This window comes from Hippocampus zosterae, chromosome 12 (assembly GCF_025434085.1).
Source record: "Hippocampus zosterae strain Florida chromosome 12, ASM2543408v3, whole genome shotgun sequence".
NCBI lineage: Eukaryota > Metazoa > Chordata > Actinopteri > Syngnathiformes > Syngnathidae > Hippocampus > Hippocampus zosterae.
The window spans coordinates 10,686,150-10,704,700 of record NC_067462.1 but is presented as its reverse complement, the minus strand read 5'-3'; the positions used below and the strand labels follow the sequence as shown (position 1 = coordinate 10,704,700).

General features: G+C 42.5%; 1 protein-coding gene across 3 annotated transcripts in view; it reads left to right on the top strand.

The window, feature by feature from the left end:
• Positions 1 to 18,551, top strand: part of LOC127611119 (neuroligin-4, X-linked-like) — a 273,291-nt gene that overhangs the window by 9,911 nt on the left and 244,829 nt on the right. For 2 of the 3 annotated variants that reach the window (XR_007965239.1, XM_052081453.1), the window contains exons 1-7: positions 4,895 to 5,026; positions 5,142 to 5,318; positions 9,387 to 9,532; positions 10,900 to 11,757; positions 12,751 to 12,903; positions 17,276 to 17,461; positions 17,748 to 18,198. Coding sequence is in view for 2 of the 3 variants with exons in the window: in XM_052081453.1 (XP_051937413.1) it covers positions 11,286 to 11,757; positions 12,751 to 12,903; positions 17,276 to 17,461; positions 17,748 to 18,198 (1,262 nt within the window). In the remaining variant the exon portion in view is untranslated. Of the gene's footprint in view, positions 1 to 4,894; positions 5,027 to 5,141; positions 5,319 to 9,386; positions 9,533 to 10,899; positions 11,758 to 12,750; positions 12,904 to 17,275; positions 17,462 to 17,747; positions 18,199 to 18,551 lie in introns of those variants that run through there. The other variant, XM_052081454.1, reaches the window with a different exon arrangement.

Here is an 18,551-nt window from a genome sequence, read left to right as displayed (position 1 = left end):
AATGTGCAGAGTACGGTCACACAAGAGATGCATGGTGTATTTGAAGTCAATTTAAATAGAATTGGCTGAGGTCCCTCGAAAGCACCAAACATATCTAATAATGAAAAAGCAATAAAAACTATAACTACCAACCGAAAGGAAACGTCTTATTTTTCCAAAATGGCAGACTTGTAACATGAAAATTGCAATCTACTACATTGAGAAGCTAATTTGAATTTGCTTAATTTTGGAGCCCAAGTTAGGACTCAAATCATTTCCAGGGCATGTTCTCCTCTTGATAAGAATATTGCTAACATGAGGATGACTGTTGCGTTTTTTTTGGTGTTGTTTTTTTTTTAAACAATCGTGGCAGTACTCGGAAAAGTCACTCTATTCACAAAGTTGCTCGGTTACCAACACCGAAATGAAATGAAAGCACCACTTTCAAAATAAAAGCTAAATTAAACAAACAGTAAATGGCGAAAACAAAAACAATTTTAAAAAAAGACGGTGTTATCTAGTCTCCAGTCACGTGAAGTGTGATGCAGCATGCTTTGCTTGTTACAGTTTTGATGAAGAGGAAAATCCATTGGACACACTTGTTGTGTTGTAATTTTTATTTGCTCTAACCTCTGCCTCAACAAGCCTGCAGAGAAGCTCTGATTACATCCTTTTTATTTTCTCCTGCGAGGCTCCAGCGCCTCAATGTTCTCACGGCCTCCAGGTGATGACGATCGATACTCTTCACTGGCCTCGATACCCATTTCGCTTCAAGTGTGATCACAGCACATGCGCCCAAAACGATGTCCAAAATGGCATAAAACTGGGTGTGTGCCGCCTAACGTCTTGTTTTCTATCACCGGCCCTCGCTCACCTCTCCTAATTGCTTTTCTTCATGCCCTTCGCTCCCCTCTATTAACGCGCTTCCCCCAACCCCCGCCTCCTCTTCCTCCCATATGACTCATTCTTCATCTTTTACAACTATCTCCCTTTCCATACTTATCCCCGCTCATTTTGGAAGACCCCCCCCCCCCCCTCCATTCTATTGCTCTGTCGCCCTCGTATTCGCCTGTCCTTTACTTTCCAATCTCGGCGTCCTCTCCTCCCCCTGCTGATGTTGTAAGAAATACCAATAAGCACTGCTGCTGTTTACGGGAGACAAGTGTGTGTGTGTGTATGCGTGTGTGTGTGTGTGTGTGTGTACGTGTACGTGCTCCCAAAGCACTGAGCTCTATGTGTGAAGGCTGTCTGCACCAGAGCCTCATGGGCTCTTGCAACCTGCATAGCTGCAGCAACTACACCCGTGCTGAATTGTAGGAGAAATGAGCTTTGAGCCTTGCTCGGGTACACGAACACACAATCGTTACAATTCTTAGTGCATGTATGGTGGACTTTTAAAGCAACTCCATCTCTCAATTTCTTGCAACCCAGAAAACATTGTTGTGTTGAATTTACTCATTTTTTTTTGTTTTGTCGAGTGGCTGTTCAAAATTTTATAAATTGTCTCGATGTCGTTAAGTTGGTTAAGTAGATGTACAGTCTATTTAAAAAAATGCATCCAGATATTTTATTTTGTGCCACCATTCAGCGAAATAAAATTGAGTAAAATTCCATTTATTTTACAGTGTTCACAAATCATTTCATTTCCATCGTGTCTGTGATGTTCGTTCATTGTCCCTGAAAAAGATTTTTGTTGATTTTACTCCATTTTATTTCATCCACTGGTTGCACAAAATAGAATCCTTTAGATCCAGATACATTTTTATTCGTAGTTTTATAATGTACTTGTATCTGGTCAATGATTTTTTTTAAATAAATGCACGGAGTAAAAAAGAACAAAATCATCAGAAAAATAATTGCTCAAAAGTGCAGATATATTTATACTTCCTACTCCTCATTGGTTTTTGCGTAATTGTATGGTCACCACGAGAGGTTCACGGGTAACTGCACTGCAGAAAGTCCAACACTTGGCTCCATATTAGATTTATCAAGAAAGAAGGCAATTTGGACGAGACTCATGCATTTCCAAGCTATGCCCTGCTGCTATTAAGGCCATTGACAGCAAGAATAATTGTCTCTCTCTCACAACTTGCATTCGACTGCAGCCACGGATTCTGCCGGTCGTTTTCTCTTCTGTCAAAACCAATGCGGCACTGCTAAATTATGCCCCAACCGAGTCAAATGGTAGCATGCTAATTGGAATGAACCGGGACAGCACTGTGGCGCATGTGGTTTGTGTGTTACCATTAGACCTTTTTTGTGGCACCTTTGCATGTTTTTTTTGCCACGCTTGTGTGAGATTTCCGAACGCATTTCCATTTCTGTGACAAGTTCTTTGATGAGACAGAAGCCAGCTTTGAAAAAGATGTCTTTCCAACACGTTGATTTCAAAAATGTTCTGATGGAGAATATGAATGGGTCTAACAGGATAACATTAATATTTGTAACATCTCCAAATTTGGCTGAATAAATTTTTTTTTTCCCACTCTGAATAATAAAAAAAAAATGTTCATAGTGTCTTGGAAAAGACCACAAGCTGTTCTAGTGAATAATTTGAAATGTAACGTTTCTTTAATATTTCTCCCAAAATATGTCCAACCTTCTAACTTCTATCAGGCATCACACGAGAAGTCAGTAAATCATACTAGACCTCAGTTCAGTGAGCAAAAGGAACAAGGAGTGGAACTGTTTTGACCGTTTTATATCGTGACTGTGAACAAACAAGACAGTCAAGCAAGCGTCAGGAAATGGATGCCGTTCAACTTTGGCGTTCCCGCTCTATAAAAATACTGAAAACTCAAATGTTACGCCGACTGATAGGAGTCAGTATATCTGCGGTGACTAATTGGAGCTGAAACGGCAGAATCTTCCCAAAGAAGACTCTTAAAGAAGCCACAACTCACAAGCCGCGGGCACATTTGTGTCCTGTTTGTTTTGTTTTTCATTACAGCGCATTCGATAACCATTAGAGCTGATTTAATGTTTCTGTATTGTTGAGGTACCACTTACTATTAATGCAAAAATCCATCGGTTCCAAACACTCTATCCACAGAATCTATTATTGCGCACTTTATTTCATAATCTCGCAAAGATGACTCATCTGCAACAATGCAAATTTCTCATCGCACAAATCCATCGCATCAAGTTCCGACAAGTTGTCATTAATGCTTTTTTTCGACAAGCCAAAACGATTTCTGTTTTTCTCGTATGACTCGTCAGTGCAACAGTCTTGTAGTGGAGAGACCTGGTCATGATGGCGTTCATCCCAAAATGTTAAATGCCTTTTTCGTCGTAAAACGCAGACCTTTTATCATTTCTTTATAATGCCAGTAACTAGTAGTATGTAGAATGTCATATAGAGTATTTTTCATCCATGCGTGGAAACCCTTCCAAACACACCCGTGCCACGATAAACCCTGTATGTGTTCTTGATTGGCACTTAACCTCATCTGCTGCGTTGTTTCCCCCCCCCCCCCCCCCAGTTAACGTAGAATTTTTTTGGCAAGCGATTCACAAATAAAAGTGAATGGATGTGACCACTCAGCCATATCATACGATAAGAGGCGATGAAAATACTCCAAAAATGTCGCTGGGTTAGTGGAGCGTAGGCAGGCAAGAGGAGGTGAAGCTCCCAGACAGCCCTATTGCAGGTTGACTGAAATTTAATTGGCTTGCCCATGATGTAAAAAAGATCTCACGTCAGGAGGCTTTGCAGGAAATTGAGAGACCCTCAGAGGAAGGCTTTTTTTTTTTTTGCTTTCAACATGTTCATTAAAGAGGAAAAGGAAGGCCAAGAAAAGAAAATTGTCTCTTTCTTATTGTCATCATTTGAAATGAAAATCAAATCGAAGGCCGATCTAGTGTCTCTTATGCTTGTCCTCATTAGTTTGACGGTTTAAACTGGCGCCGATACCAACTGAATAAGAGGCGTGAAACACCCTCGAATGGTTGCCAGCCAACTGTAAGGCACGTACAAAACCGCCAGTCATGCTTATGGACAATTTCGAGCCTTCAATGAAGCTAAGAGTCAAGTTTTAGGGTTGTGAAAGGAAGCCGGCATACTCAGAGAAAACCCATGCAAGCAAACAAACGAGCCGGGGCTAATAATGGGGTTTCAAGGTCACCATTTTATAATGGTAACATAACAACAACCCCCGCACTCCCAAAAAAAAGTTATCCCTCAAGCCCAGCATGCATTAAAAGTATAACTGTGAGAAAGACTTGATTTTTCATGATTTTGAAACTTCAGTTTGCTACTTGACAATTTTGTAATTTGTCAGGGTTGTTAACGACAATGTCCGGCGTGAATGTCAGATTTGCACTTTAGAGAGACTTGTGGATCTCTGATTGTCATTTTTAGTTTGGATTTCTCTCTCACTCTCCATCTGTCTTCCTCTCTCGTCTTTCTCTCACTCTGTCTCTCACTATAAGGGACAACAAAAGAGCAGGACGCATTGTGGAGACAGAGAGCAGAAAGTCGCAAACGCTGTTGCGGCAGGTTGTCCCGACGTGACGAGTGTGCCGAAATGCGGTCGAACACGGTTGGAAGCGACTGCGGCTTGCATTACCACACATACGCCAGAATGAGAAAAAAAAGGTCTGAGAATAGAATTGAATAGAATAGAACAAAGACAAATTCTCCTGGTCTGTTCCTGAAGAGGTCACTGTGCACCTTGGCATCATGAGCAACATTTTTTTTGGTTTTTCTTTTCAACTCTACTTTTACTTACCGACTCTTGCCCCACAACAAGTGTGCGTGCGTGTAAGCATAGGTAGCTTTCATGTAATGGCATGCACGTTCTCTCCCTCATAGGTGAACATCATTGGATCTGTGGCTGCACGCTGCATCACTGTCCAATCGCATTTCGGGGGAGCACCAGAGAAAGGGAGAGAGAGAGAGAAGGCTGGATGGGAAAAGGGGGCGGGGGGGGGTGAGTTTGCGAGGAAGAGAGGGGGGAGATTGATCGTTCGTCCTGGGCCTTTCACATCCCATCGGACAACCACTTCAAATCCGCTCTTAATGGCCGCTATTGCATTTGGATTACAGGTTGTGAGGATATTTTTTGTTCTTTTTGAGAGAAGGGAATCTGTTCTGTGCTGTTTTTCATAATTTTGTTTGTGTGTGTGGGGGGGGGTGCGTGTGGTGCGGGGGGTGGGGGCAGGTTTGCACTCATAGGAGAGGACGAGCCCGCAAGCAGCATCGGCAGCATCTGCATTAGAAGTCGCATCTCCAAATATCCCATCCCCGACCACGTCGCGCTTCAGCCGCGGTGACACGCGGTGCACCAACGCGGACGTGCGCGCACATTTCAGGCAGCTCTCTGCAGCGCCGGACACAGGTTTGTGCTCTTTATTTAGTTAGAATCACAATATTTAGTCCAGCTATCCACTGCCAATGTATTGTATTTTTAAAATTGCGTTGTTGTTGTTTGAAGTATTACTGCTGTTGTGAGGGGGAATGCGGCGTGCGAGGGCGCCCCGCGGGGATGGTTGCACGGTGGCAGGCTGCAGGGGTTTGTCCTGGGAAATGGAGCGTTATTCAGCAGCGTGTGTGCGCGTGATCACCACTGGAATGTTAACTAGCACCTTGGACAGCGCACGCACGCACGCACGCAGACACACACACACGCATGGACGCTCACTCCGCCGCCGTGGTGGTGTGCTGGTGGGAGGAGCGAGGCTGATCACCTCCACACTGTCATATCTGTGCGTGCGTGCGTGCATGTGATTAGACTGAATTGATGTTGCACTGTCTGGGCGTCTGCGTGTGTCATAATTCTGCCCTCTGGTCTGCAGGAAGTGATAGCAGCTGTATGCATGCATATGTGTATGTCTGTGTGCACCCGGGCGTGTGTGTGTGTGTGTGTGCGTGTATTGAAATGGATCAGGAGTTTGTTTTCGCCATTGGAAAAGAGAAAAAAACCTGCACTTGTGCTCGGGGGGCTTATAAACAGTCCTTCTGTGGGACAGAGATGAAGACGAAAGCGCGTGCCTGCGTGAGTGTGCGAGGGTGTGTGTGCGTGTGTTTGTGCGTGTTTGGGAGAGAGAGACAGTGTAATGAAATTAAAATGTGCGCATTGCTGATTGAAAGGGAATACTCATCAATTCCTTGAAATGTGCGGCGTTTCCAGAAAGTAATAAGAAAAATCTTTATTGTCTCACAATGGAGAAATTCGCAATCGACAGCAGATCACAACGTATTTCAAATGTTGCAATAGAAATCTGATTGTACAACAGTCGACATCAAATAATGTCAAAGCCAAAACATTACTTTTGATATTTGTGCAAATTTATGGGAGGAGGGGGTGGCGTCCCTAAAAATAGCCTGCGGCATCATAGGAACCTAATTGCTGCCAAAGGGGCTTGAACAAAATATCGACTGTGAATATACCATGAACAAAGGAGCAAATATTTAAATTATCTTTTTTTTCCCCCACCTTGTCATTGTTGCACATTGTCAGTTGCAATTTCAAGAGATCTGCGGTGAGGAGAAAGGCTACAAAACAATAAAACATGGGGGAGAAAAGAGACTGGATAGTTTGCAGATGCACTCTAATTATTGTGTGCGTGTACTGCACAATAAATGGACAACAAGGTTCATCTTTCAGTGGAGCCTCGAGAAACATGATGTAGGCCTGCAGTACATTTTCTTTCAATGAAGCGACATGGTGACCTATTGGTTCACACATCTGCCTCACAGTCTAGAGGTTTGGGTTCAAATCTTCACTTTCTGTGTGAGGTGTATGCCGAATTTTTCCCCACACACCAAGATGATGCTTCTTAGGCTCACTGAAGACTTAGAATTGTTCGTAGTTAATGCGCGGGGTTGTCTGTTAGTGCCCTGTGATTGGCTGACAAGTCCAAGATGTTGATCATCGACTCCAGGGAAGACAAACACTGTAGGAAATGGAGAACTTTTTTGAAACGTTTTTTTGAAGCCAAATTATGGATCAAATTGTAAAATTCTGAAGATGATGCAACGCTGAGGCAGGATCGATTGTTAGTTGCCACGTGGGCAAGTGAGCGTGTCGTAAAGCTAGTAAAGTGGGCTTGGGAAAATGCTACGGTTAGCCGCTAGTCAGCTAACTGTTGATTACACGGCTCCTCTACACTTGTTATCAAGGGTAGGGTGCTTGAAATTTGAAAGCACTTTTGATTTCTACCTCATGGCTTGTCATTATAATTACGAGTTGCTTGTTTGACCTTAATAAATATGACAGCAGTTAATTCATTTTTACACGTGTGGCGGTGAGTGTTTGAATAGCGACATACGTGAGCCCCCCTCTACGTTTCGAAATTGTTAGTGTTAGACACTGGTTTTACTTTTCAATGTTTTCCATTCGGTGTCCTTTTATCAGTTTTCCAAGATGCTTTTTCTAGCTATTCTCGTTGGTCAAAACTGCCCCGGAGATTGACACGGGCGGACAGGAGACGATAGGTTAGCTTAATGCTGGCTAGCTGCTAAGAATAATGAGTGAATGAATGAATGAGGCTTTCTAAAGAGATTTGGAGAGCAAACTGTGTGCTACATCTGCGCACTCCATTTTGATCGAAAAGGTTCACTGAATTAAATGTTCAAATTGGGCCTAATGCTACAGTGGAACAAAAATATTCAATATATTCTTTAGGAATTAAACCGTTTCCTTGTTTTTGATCAACACTTGGGCCTACTATGTGACTGTATTTCAATGTTGGAATTATCTTGGTACATTGATAAGTATTTTTTGAGGGGGCACTTGATGTAAAAACTTGGAGAACCATTGGATTCTATCATTATCTGTATTTATTTGTATAAAGTAATCACAGTCTTGTGTCAAATAAAAGCAACACACCTTTGCTGTCACGAGATGTGTTGAAAGAAGCGTAGAAAACATGCGTCACTCATCCGGATACAAAGTTAGAAACCTCCAAGCTCTTGACAGAATCAAAGTCCTTTCAAGTGTTAGCACTCTTCTTCACAAAAACAACAACAACAACAAAAGAATGTTGCTAGAGCTCACTTTGAGGAACAAACTGGCTTCATTTGAACAGTCTTGAGTTTGAAAGTCTATCCAAGGAGTTGATGTTTTTCCCGCAGTCTTTCCCTCTAACCAACTAAAGTTTTTCAACATAGCGACTTTGAACGACTGGTTCCAAAATCTCGATGTGATGGACATAATAGGGACGTTTTCCACAAAACGAGACATAAGTAGACAGATGACACTTCTCTTCATGTTTCCATTTTGCGTTGGTGCCCTCGAATATGGCGCCGGAAACTAAGCATTGTGGGGTAAAATTAAGTCAAAGTCTTATGAAACGGTTTCCCCTGGAATCCCTTGAAGTACATTTCATTCTTCCATATGCTGTAAAATATCCTTGAGCCCTCAGCATGTGAGGTAAAATAAGCAGCTCCCAACCTTATTTTGTGCCACATGTTCCTTAGGAAGCAGTGTTTGTGAGTGTTGCATTCTTTCTCCTCCACAGACCAAACCAGTCTTGAGTTAATGGGAGACAATGACACGCAAGGTGTGTCATTTCCATCCAGTCTACCCTGTAAAATTTGTTTTTGTCGTTGTTATAACCGAAAACGCCTCTTTGCAAAGATAGCATGTTGAAAATAGAAATGTGCAGCCTCTTGTCTGCCTCAAATGGCCTTTTCCTCTTTGCGAAGAAACTCTCCAAGGACTTTTGGTTTTGACTCATTTTTGCTAGCTTCTGGGTTTACTTTTTTGGGCAAGTACAACATTTCAAGGCATTTTAAAAACAAGGAACAAAACCATTAAAAAAAAGACAGCTTACCTAAATTACGAAAACGAGATACACAGAAAAAAACATTTAAGTGCTTTAATTAAGGGTGAAAAAAAAAGTTCTGAACCCAGATTTTAAAACATGACTGATACAAGCGGTGTGTATTGAGGCACACGTGGATGCACCTGATATTTAAAATAAAATTTCATTCAAACTCTGAACAACAGTAAAATAGTTTTTGTTGAGGCTCTGATTCTATGACTTAAAAACATTCCCTCTGCAGTGAATATTTTATTCTTGTGGCAGTTCAACACTGGCGGAGATGAATTCAATTTGCATCATTTCCTCTTGGGGAAATATTTGGAAATCCTAACCTTTGACCAACCTTCCACTCTATACACGTGTGTGTGTGTGTGTGTGTGTGTGTGTGTGCGCGCGCGTGTGTGTGTCTGTATGATAAAATTAAGTCAGTGTATTTGTAATTGCAACTGTACTGTGCTGGGGATACAAACACTGTGTGCATGTGTGAGACCGAGATAGAGAACGTGTGTGCGCAGGCTTCCTAACACCACTAGAGTCAGGAGCTCATGTGTGTTCATGGTTTAATTAAGCGTGTGACGTGACTCTCCACCCTCTCAACACTAACCCACTTCCCCCGTGCACCACTTTGCCCTCCACAGGATCTTGGGATGCGTGCACTGGCGTAGCAGGGGAGTGACATATGTCTGCAGCTCACACTCGCACACATCAGTCCTGACACGCCGACACACCAGTTCAAGCTGAGCACTCACCATGAACGGCGGTGTTTCCTTTGTTATTTACACATGTAAGTCTATTATGGGTGTGGGTATGTGAAGAAAAGTACACACATGCATATATATATATATATATATATATATATATATATATATATATATATATATATGACACGCAAGGCTATATATATATATATATATATATATATATATATATATATATATATATATATATATATATATATATGTATGTGTGTGTGTGTGTGTGTGTGTGTGTGTGTGTGTGTATTTACATGTATGTATGTAGATATGTATATGTGTGTCTATGTATGTATGTGTGTTATAATATAAGTATGAACAGCCTTTTAAGGTCCATTCCATTCAGATTCAAGTCCTGACTTTGACTACGCCACTACCAAACCTTCATTTTTTTAAAAAGTCATTCAAAAGCCAATTTGCTGGTGTGTTTTGGATCTTTGTCCTGGCAAGTGACTCAACTCACTTTACAAAAAGCGGCCGTAAATGAGAATTAGAAAATGTTTTTCAAAAAAGCTCTCCAAACTGTTTATTGCCACTCTCAGTTGAAGGTTGCTGTCAAACTAAACATAAAAGAAAGAGAATTAAACATGTGTTCATACAACCACATAACCTGCTATTGCGAATCTAGAATGGGAAACTCCATTGCCACCCGGGTTTACAGTTAGCGGTTTTTGTAGCGGTGCTTTTGCTCCCCTTTAAGCAATGTATACAAACATTGCTTTAAGACATGGAGACAGATGATCTGTGAAGAATGACTTACATTACTGCCGCACTGAGAAGCCGAGATAGTGACTAGCTCTCAAATACAGTACTGTATATTCTTATAAAGCCCGAGGTGGCCAACATTGGAATGAGCAGCTCAATGTGCATTGAGGGACAGTGACAAAAGCTATTGAATGTGCATAAAAAAAATCATTCTGCTTAATTCATGTTTTTATCAAGTATAATATTAAGGACTGCATTTGTTTCTCACACAAAAAAACAACAACAAAATTATTTGGTTGTTTTGTGGGTGGGTGGGGGGGGGGTGCTGGAACAAATCACTGGCATTTGTCTTTATTTCAGTCGGGAATTTTTTTTTGAGATACTATTGTTCACGTTAGAAGCCCCGACAAATTACATTTGCATCTGAAGGCACTACTGGAATATACAGTCTTGAAATTTGTCATTAGTAATTTATACAATACAATAAAAATGTTAATTTTACTTTCATTTACAGCTAAATTGAAAAATCAGAGAAACTGATAATTTGCCAGTGGTCTTCATTTTTTTCAGAGCGCATGTGTGTGACATTCTGGCTTGATTTACACTTCGATATCATTGACGAAGACTAATGATGTCATTCTGTCCTTTCCTTTCTCCATCGCTGCTTCCTCCTCCTCCTCCTCTTCTCTTCCAGGAGGCAGTTTGGGCTTGTCATGGGGTTGAGCGGAAGGAGAGAGTGACAGAGGAACAGTGATGCTACTGTTTACATAACAAGACATTCACACACACACACACACACACACACACACACACACATGAACACACTCTCGATTTGCCAGCATGGGATACACACACACACACAGAGACGCAAAGGGAATGACGCCAAGTGACTCACCACACACTCAGAGGCACTGAATGACACACAGACAGACACACACACACACAAGAGGAAAAAGTTATTTTCAAGGGTCAGGGTGTGTGCGCGCGATGTGTTTATGGGCCAAGCTGGATGAGAATGCCGGATACCACTGAAGGCTCGTAAACCATCATAAAACGGACATTACCCAATATCCCTTCGCCATGCCGGAGCCGACGAGGAGAAGGCGAGCTTCTCGGCAAGCCTCGTCTCTCCTCAGACTCATCTCCTCGCTGCCCGCCGTCTGTCTCCTCCACCTCAGCCTGTGCGCAACCCGCTCGTGGGCCCAGCAGACGGTGCCCATCGTGTCCACGGCGCAAGGGCGCATCCGTGGCATCCTGACCCCACTGCCTTCTGACCTCCTGGGGCCTGTCATCCAGTACCTGGGGGTGCCCTATGCCAGGCCCCCGACCGGGGACCGGCGTTTCCAAGCGCCCGAACCGCCTTTACCGTGGCCCGGAATCCGGAACGTGACCCAGTTTGCGCCCGTTTGCCCGCAGTCCTTGGACGAGAGGAGCATACTGGGAGATATGATGCCCTCGTGGCTCACGGCCAATCTGGACATAGCGGCCACCTACCTGACCCACCAGAGTGAGGATTGTCTCTACCTCAACATCTACGTGCCCACCGAAGAAGGTGAGGATGCATGTCAAAGTCTCAGCATTCCTAACTGGCATCCAAAGACAAAAAGAAGTCATACGGTACACAGAAAGCCTTGCGTGGTTGCATTTCACCATTCACAAATCCATCCATTCATGTGAAGTGGTGTCAAGGTACACGTATACACAAAATTCAAACTAAATAATCATAAATAAATCCTCCCTTCCAATCAAAATTCAGCATGTGCATGTACACTTGCGTTTACAGTTTTTCTTGAATGGTAAAACACTTTTTGTCTCTTGAAAATTGAATACAGCGAGTTTTCTGAAATGCTTTGCCTCCCAGTTCAGCTTTGCTTTGTACAGCAGTTACCTTCATTTTACTCTTGGATGACTATTAAGTATGTTACAATGTTTTTCACGTTGCCTGTACAGTGAAGGTTTTTTGATGACTTAGGTTTGACCTTGAAATTACTATCTAGTATTTCTTGTTGTAATTATTAAAAAAAACGATACCAATGATTTATAATTGAGCATACTGGATCAGCTTGTGTTTGACATTAGTGCTTCCGCTGTAATTCTTCCTTTTGCATGCACGAGCTGGAGCTTAAAATGCAGACACCTGCGCCAGTTGCTGTGGGGTTTGCGCCTCTACTTGTGGAGAGAAGTGAGAAGGACAAAGACCCACTCATGCATGCAGAGTCGGTCATACATGCCGAGTGCACACACACACACACACACACACACACACACACACACACACACACACACACACACACACACACACACACACACACACACACACACACACACACACATTTTTTTCTCCATAACTAAAATGAAAACTATCACATGCATTTATATCCACTTGTAGAAAGATTAAGAGGGCCGGGGGGCAAAGCAGAAGGATGCAGGGGAGGTTCCACCTGCTCGCAGATTGATTCGACGCATACAAACAGACAGGAGGCCAATCAAGCTGTCACTCGCTATTACACACACACACGCAAATTCATTGTCACTCTTCTCTCAGACATTCACGAGGAGGGTGGGCAGAGGCCCGTGATGGTCTACGTCCACGGCGGCTCATACACAGAAGGCACCGGCAACATGATGGACGGAAGCGTGTTGGCGAGCTACGGCAACGTCATCGTCATCACGCTCAACTACCGCTTGGGCGTGCTCGGTAAAGTAATACCGTACTCGGAAATGATGTCCAAAAGTGTGCAAGAAGTATCAAACTGCTGCGCTATAGCTTACCCCAACTACTGCTGAGGAGCAATGTCAGATTATGATTTTTTATTTTTCATTTAATTGTATTTATTTTTTTACCTAAAGTATCAATGGCTGGTATTGGCAGCCTTTATGAGTACAGTACCTGACACCATATAATAAGGCCGGTATGGGCTCAATACTTTACCCAGTGTTGGTATTTGGTACATCCCCAATTTCAACATTCCATATAATGATACATAACAGATTTTCTCATATAGAGGTAAGGGGTGTTTACTCAATTGAACTAAGTTCCAGGGATGTGTTCGGGCAGGGCACTTCTGGAGGTGGAGGGTTGTATTTGTACAAATCAATTTTCTAAAGAAGAAAACAAGATTGTATTTTACAAATAAATGATAACATTTGACTGGTTGGTGACTCCACCTGTTGTCTAGTCAGCTGCGATAGGCGTCAGCTTTTTTCAATTAGAAAGAGCTATGACAAAAGAAGCGCCTCTCTTCAGTTCAACATAGCTGCTTGGCATCAAGATGCCACCAGATGGCACCATAATATATATTTTTTTATATTAGACATGGCTCTGGCTTGAGCACAAAACCAGCAATGTGTTGGGTTAGTCAGCAAAGAACGGCGGATAAGAATCTTAATTTGTTTGCATTTCAAATGTTCTTGTCATGTTTTCCTCTGGCTTAGCTGTGAATGAGAGCATGGATGCTTGTTTGTCTTTATGTGGCCTGCCAAGTGCGGTGTGTGTTTGGTGATGTATTGATTAGTTTGGGTCCAGCCTTTCTTAGAGCTCAGGCCGTTTGAGGAAATACAGTAAACGATCTGGGCACCCGGCACACCGTGTGTTCATTATTTTATTGTTCCAAATGAGTGTGCTGTATCCTCCGTAAAACATTTGTTTGTATGCAAACAATGCATTCTGAACTTTACCTTTTTTTTTATTTACCACACTGCCCTTTAGAGAGGAGGAGCAGCAGTCTAATTACCAATGATGCTATTTTTGGCCCGCTAATAACATTGCACACTTGCTGAATGAGAATTAAACCGGATGAGCGGAGCTAATTTTTTTTAGGGGTGGGAATTGGACTGAAAAAGCTGCAGACAAGCAGAAAGGTCAGCACGTACATACCTGAACATATCATACACACAATTGATTAAGTGATTTTACAAACATGTTCAATTAATACAACAAATATAGTATTAAATTGAATGGAATCAATTGAAAAATATTCCCTAGCAACCCAGCCTGCCCACCAAATTTAGCCCAATGTCAAAATGCTGACGCATGACTCTAATGTAATACAATCAATGAGACAAATAAAGGTTTTCATATCTTATTAATGCTATAATGCACCTGTCATAAAGCTAAATGAGCCATCCTAATATTAATTAATCTTGTCTTGTACGACACATGTTGCAATGTGTTAACTTGACGGGTTAGTGCACAAAGCCTCCATTGATTGAATATGATGTAATCCTGACCGCATTGATAAAACACAAATAATAATAATTTAAAAGCAAAACACGACTGGCATCATTTTTATGTGAGGTACTGAGCGTATACTGTAAGCAGATAGGTTACATTGTATACTTTTGCGCGAGCACAGTCATTTCTTTTTCAAAAGTAATCATACATTTCACCGTTATTCCCATGAATAATGATGATGCCATAGCGCCCACTACTTCTCCAATGTGTTCACAAGGTTTGCGAGCTGACGCAGCATGTTTTCTCATTAGTGATTAGTAATCATTTTCCCCTGAATTGGTATTAAATATGTAGTTAAAAAATGTATGCAAGAAGCAGTTATGTGCTCAGTTTCCTTAAATGATTAAAAACCATATTATATATTCCAGCTTTGAGAGCAGTTCCACATGCAAATCATGAAGATAATTTTGCCCAAGGTGGAGGCGCATATCTTTGCGAAGATGTTCAAGCCCAATGACTGTGGCTGTGGTTTTTACAATTAAAATATTCAACAAAAAAACCCCAACATGAAATTACAGTGTCATGTAACGTTGACTGGGCCTTTGAGGATTTCTTCAACGATCATGAAACATTGATCCCATGTTCCGCCCATGTTGGATGGCATGGTTTTACAAAAGCTTCACAAATGGTGTCACCCATTTTTCGCGATGCTATCGTTTCAATTCAAAATTCACTTAGTCATTGTGAAATTGTGATTGGTTGCATGAAAATCAGCACTTCGAAATCTCTTCTAAATCTTTCTCAACGGGAAAAGGGTGCAGTGCTTTCCCTGTTGGGGAGGAGCTCCTCGTTCAAGTTTCTTGGGCTCTTTTTCACAAGTGAGGGAAGAGTCGAGCGGGTGATCGACAGGCAGATTGGCGCAGCTTGTGCTGAGGTGCAGACTCTCTCTATCGGTCTGTTGTGATGAAAATGGGAGTTGAAAAGGTGAAGCTCTTGATTTGCCCGTCTCTCACCTATGATCACGGGTTGTGGGTCATGACCGAGCCAGCAAAATTGCGGACACAAGCAGCCGAAATAAGAGTGTCTGTGGTCTCCCTTAGAGATAAGGTGAGAAGCTCGGTCATCTGCGATGGATTAAAACTAATGCCGCTGCACGTCCGCATCGAGAGGAACTGGGGCAGGTGTTTGGGCACATCCCATTTGGAGATGGGACACATTAAGGGATTGAGCGGGGCTAGAATCTTAAAAAATGTTGCAGTCTCACTTCGCATTTACTCTAATTTCTTCTAAAATATTTAGGTGAAGGATTGCACTCATTTAGTTTTGAAAGAATATTGCTTGGTGAAAACTAAGGGGGGGGGGCTGGCCCATATTAATTAAACAACAAACCTCAGGACTCTTCACAAAGACTGGAAGTCTCTGGAGAAGGTATAGTCTGGACTTTCCTGCCCCTGAGACCCAACCGTGGGGTTTGCAAAACTGAATGAGTTTTCAGGATTGTTAGATCCTCCTAATGGCGGTTCATTTGTCAAAAGAATTATGTAAAGCCCATTCCAAGCAGGCCTTCTCATCGCCTGGTCCATGATTTGAGCTGAGGAGAGGCTCATCGGTTTTAACAAATGACACAAATCTGCTGCTTCTTCATGGATGTATACCAACACTCCCCTCCCCCCCAAAAAAATGGTTCATTAAGTTTGTTGATTGGCTGGAATTTTAATGACTATTCAGGCCGACCAGAACGATCCCGTTTGTGTTTTAATCATCTGCGTCTTCTGTGTTTACATCACCTCCATTAAGATCATGTTCATCATCATCATCCTCCATCACGGGTGGCGGCGTCTTCACCCGTTCATCAAACTTGTTGGATGTGTGAGGTGAGCCGGCGGATGCAAATCACGCAGTTTCTTTCTCCTCTTCCTAATCGTATTTGGCAGGAACTCGAGCATATCTTGAACAGTCTTACAAAATTCTAATGCCGACCCAGATTTTTGTGTGAACGCATACAGAAGATTCAAAGCGACCCAAAAAGGGAAACCGTCTTTAATTGGTCATTAATATGCTCCTTGTTTGAGAGGATTACTGGTGTGGGTTATAAAATTTATGAGTTTCAGTTTTTTTTTCTCTCATTCATTCCTCTCTCATGGCACTGACTGAGCTTCTGCACAGATGAGATTCTTTAAAAGCAGAGTGTTGAAATAGTGTCCAATGGTGGAAGCTAGCTAGCCTGAGGGATGGCTTAAAAGCCGAGAGATATATATGCAAATTAAGAGTTTCAAGACAGAGTTACGGTTTCAAACAAAATGTAAGAGTAAGGCCTTCAAGGTCAGGTGAGGGTTAGAAGTTAGGGTTCATAAGAACAGTTTCAGGACAGCGCTTGGCTTCCAAATTTGGCTGAGATTAGGGTTTGAAGCCAGGGTTAGATTTTAAATTAGGGTTTAGTATTAGGGTTTTAAGTTAAGATTGAAGCAAAGATTTGGGGTTCAAGGTAGACTTGTAAAGGGTTTCAAATTGGGGTCACAAGAAAGGTTTAAAGTTCCAAAACAGGGCTTCAAGCTTGCTTTAGAGCTGCAAGTCAAGGTCCATAATTAGGGTTTCAAGCGAGTGTATGGGATTGAAATTGGGGTTTCAAGAAGGAGATATGGTGTCAAGCAAAGATTTCATCTTAAGACAGAATAGGGTGATTGTGTCTAGCCAGCTTGATGTTTTCAAATGACACGATCCAGCATGGGTTAAGGGTGCAAGCTAGATTAGGCTTTCAAATAAGGATTTGAAAAAAATGGTTTGGGTTTCGAACCTGGGTTACATTCCAAGCAGCTACACACCTTCAGCGCAAATTCTGTACATTATTGAATATGATGATACACGCGGTGTGTTGACACAATGTGTCCCTCCGCAGGATTTCTGAGCACGGGGGACCAGGCCGCCAAGGGCAACTATGGCCTACTGGACCAGATCCAAGCTTTGCGCTGGGTCAAGGAGAACATCGCGGCCTTCGGAGGAGACCCGAACAGGGTGACCGTGTTTGGATCCGGAGCCGGCGCTTCTTGCGTTAGTCTCCTCACTTTGTCTCACTACTCCGAGGGTGAGTAAAAAACTAAAGCTGCAGTCACCATGTTAGCCACATTCTTTTAGTTCAAGAAGTAACAGTTAAAAAAAATAAAAAAATAAAAAAATAAATAAATAATAAAATAAAATACAATGATGGATAGTAGCCAGAGACAATATTCAAACTCTAAACGTGACAGCTATGTGGCAGACATTTTCCAGAGTGCTATTCATCACCCCACAGTTTAAATTCTAAATACAATAATAATACACACACCTCCTCCTCTCAGCGTGATTACAATTTGTCTTCCTGTCTGCTTCAGATTTGTTTCACAGGGCCATCATCCAGAGCGGCAGCGCTTTAGCCAGTTGGGCTGTCAACTACCAGCCCAGCAAGTACGCGCGACAGCTGGGGGAGCGGGTGGGCTGCGGCATCGACGACAGCACCCAACTGGTGGCCTGCCTCCAGGGCCGCAGCTACAGGGAGCTCGTGGAGCAGCACGTCACGCCGGCCAAGTACCACACGGCTTTCGCGCCGGTGATTGACGGGGATGTGATACCGGACGACCCGCAGATCCTGATGGAGCAGGGGGAGTTCCTCAACTACGACGTGATGTTGGGGGTGAATCAGGGCGAGGGGGTGAAGTTCGTGGAGGGCATCGTGGACTCCGAAGACGGCGTCACGGCCGAGGACTTCGACTTTGCTGTGTCGGACTTTGTGGATAGTCTGTATGGATACCCGGAGGGCCGCGACACGCTCAGAGAGAGTATCAGGTAAAAATGTTTGCAGAATGTTTTTAAGTCGTAATGTTGCCGTTTTACATTTTTCAAAGGACAGTTAATGTTTTACAAGGTAGAAATAAATAATTCAGATGTGGGAATGTGTGACCTAAGGTTTTAAAGTATTCTTGCATTTAAAGTAGCATTTGCGTTTCAAAGTAGGGTTTTAAACTATGGTGAAGGTTTCAAGGTCGAGCTTTGAACAAGGGTTTGGGTTTCAAAGTAGGGTTTTAAATCTGGGTTAGAGTTTCTAATAAGCGTTAAAAACACTATAGTTAGCGTTTCAAAGTAGGTATTGTAAGAAGGGTTACAAATTAGGGTTAGGGTTTCAAAGGAGAGTTTTAGAC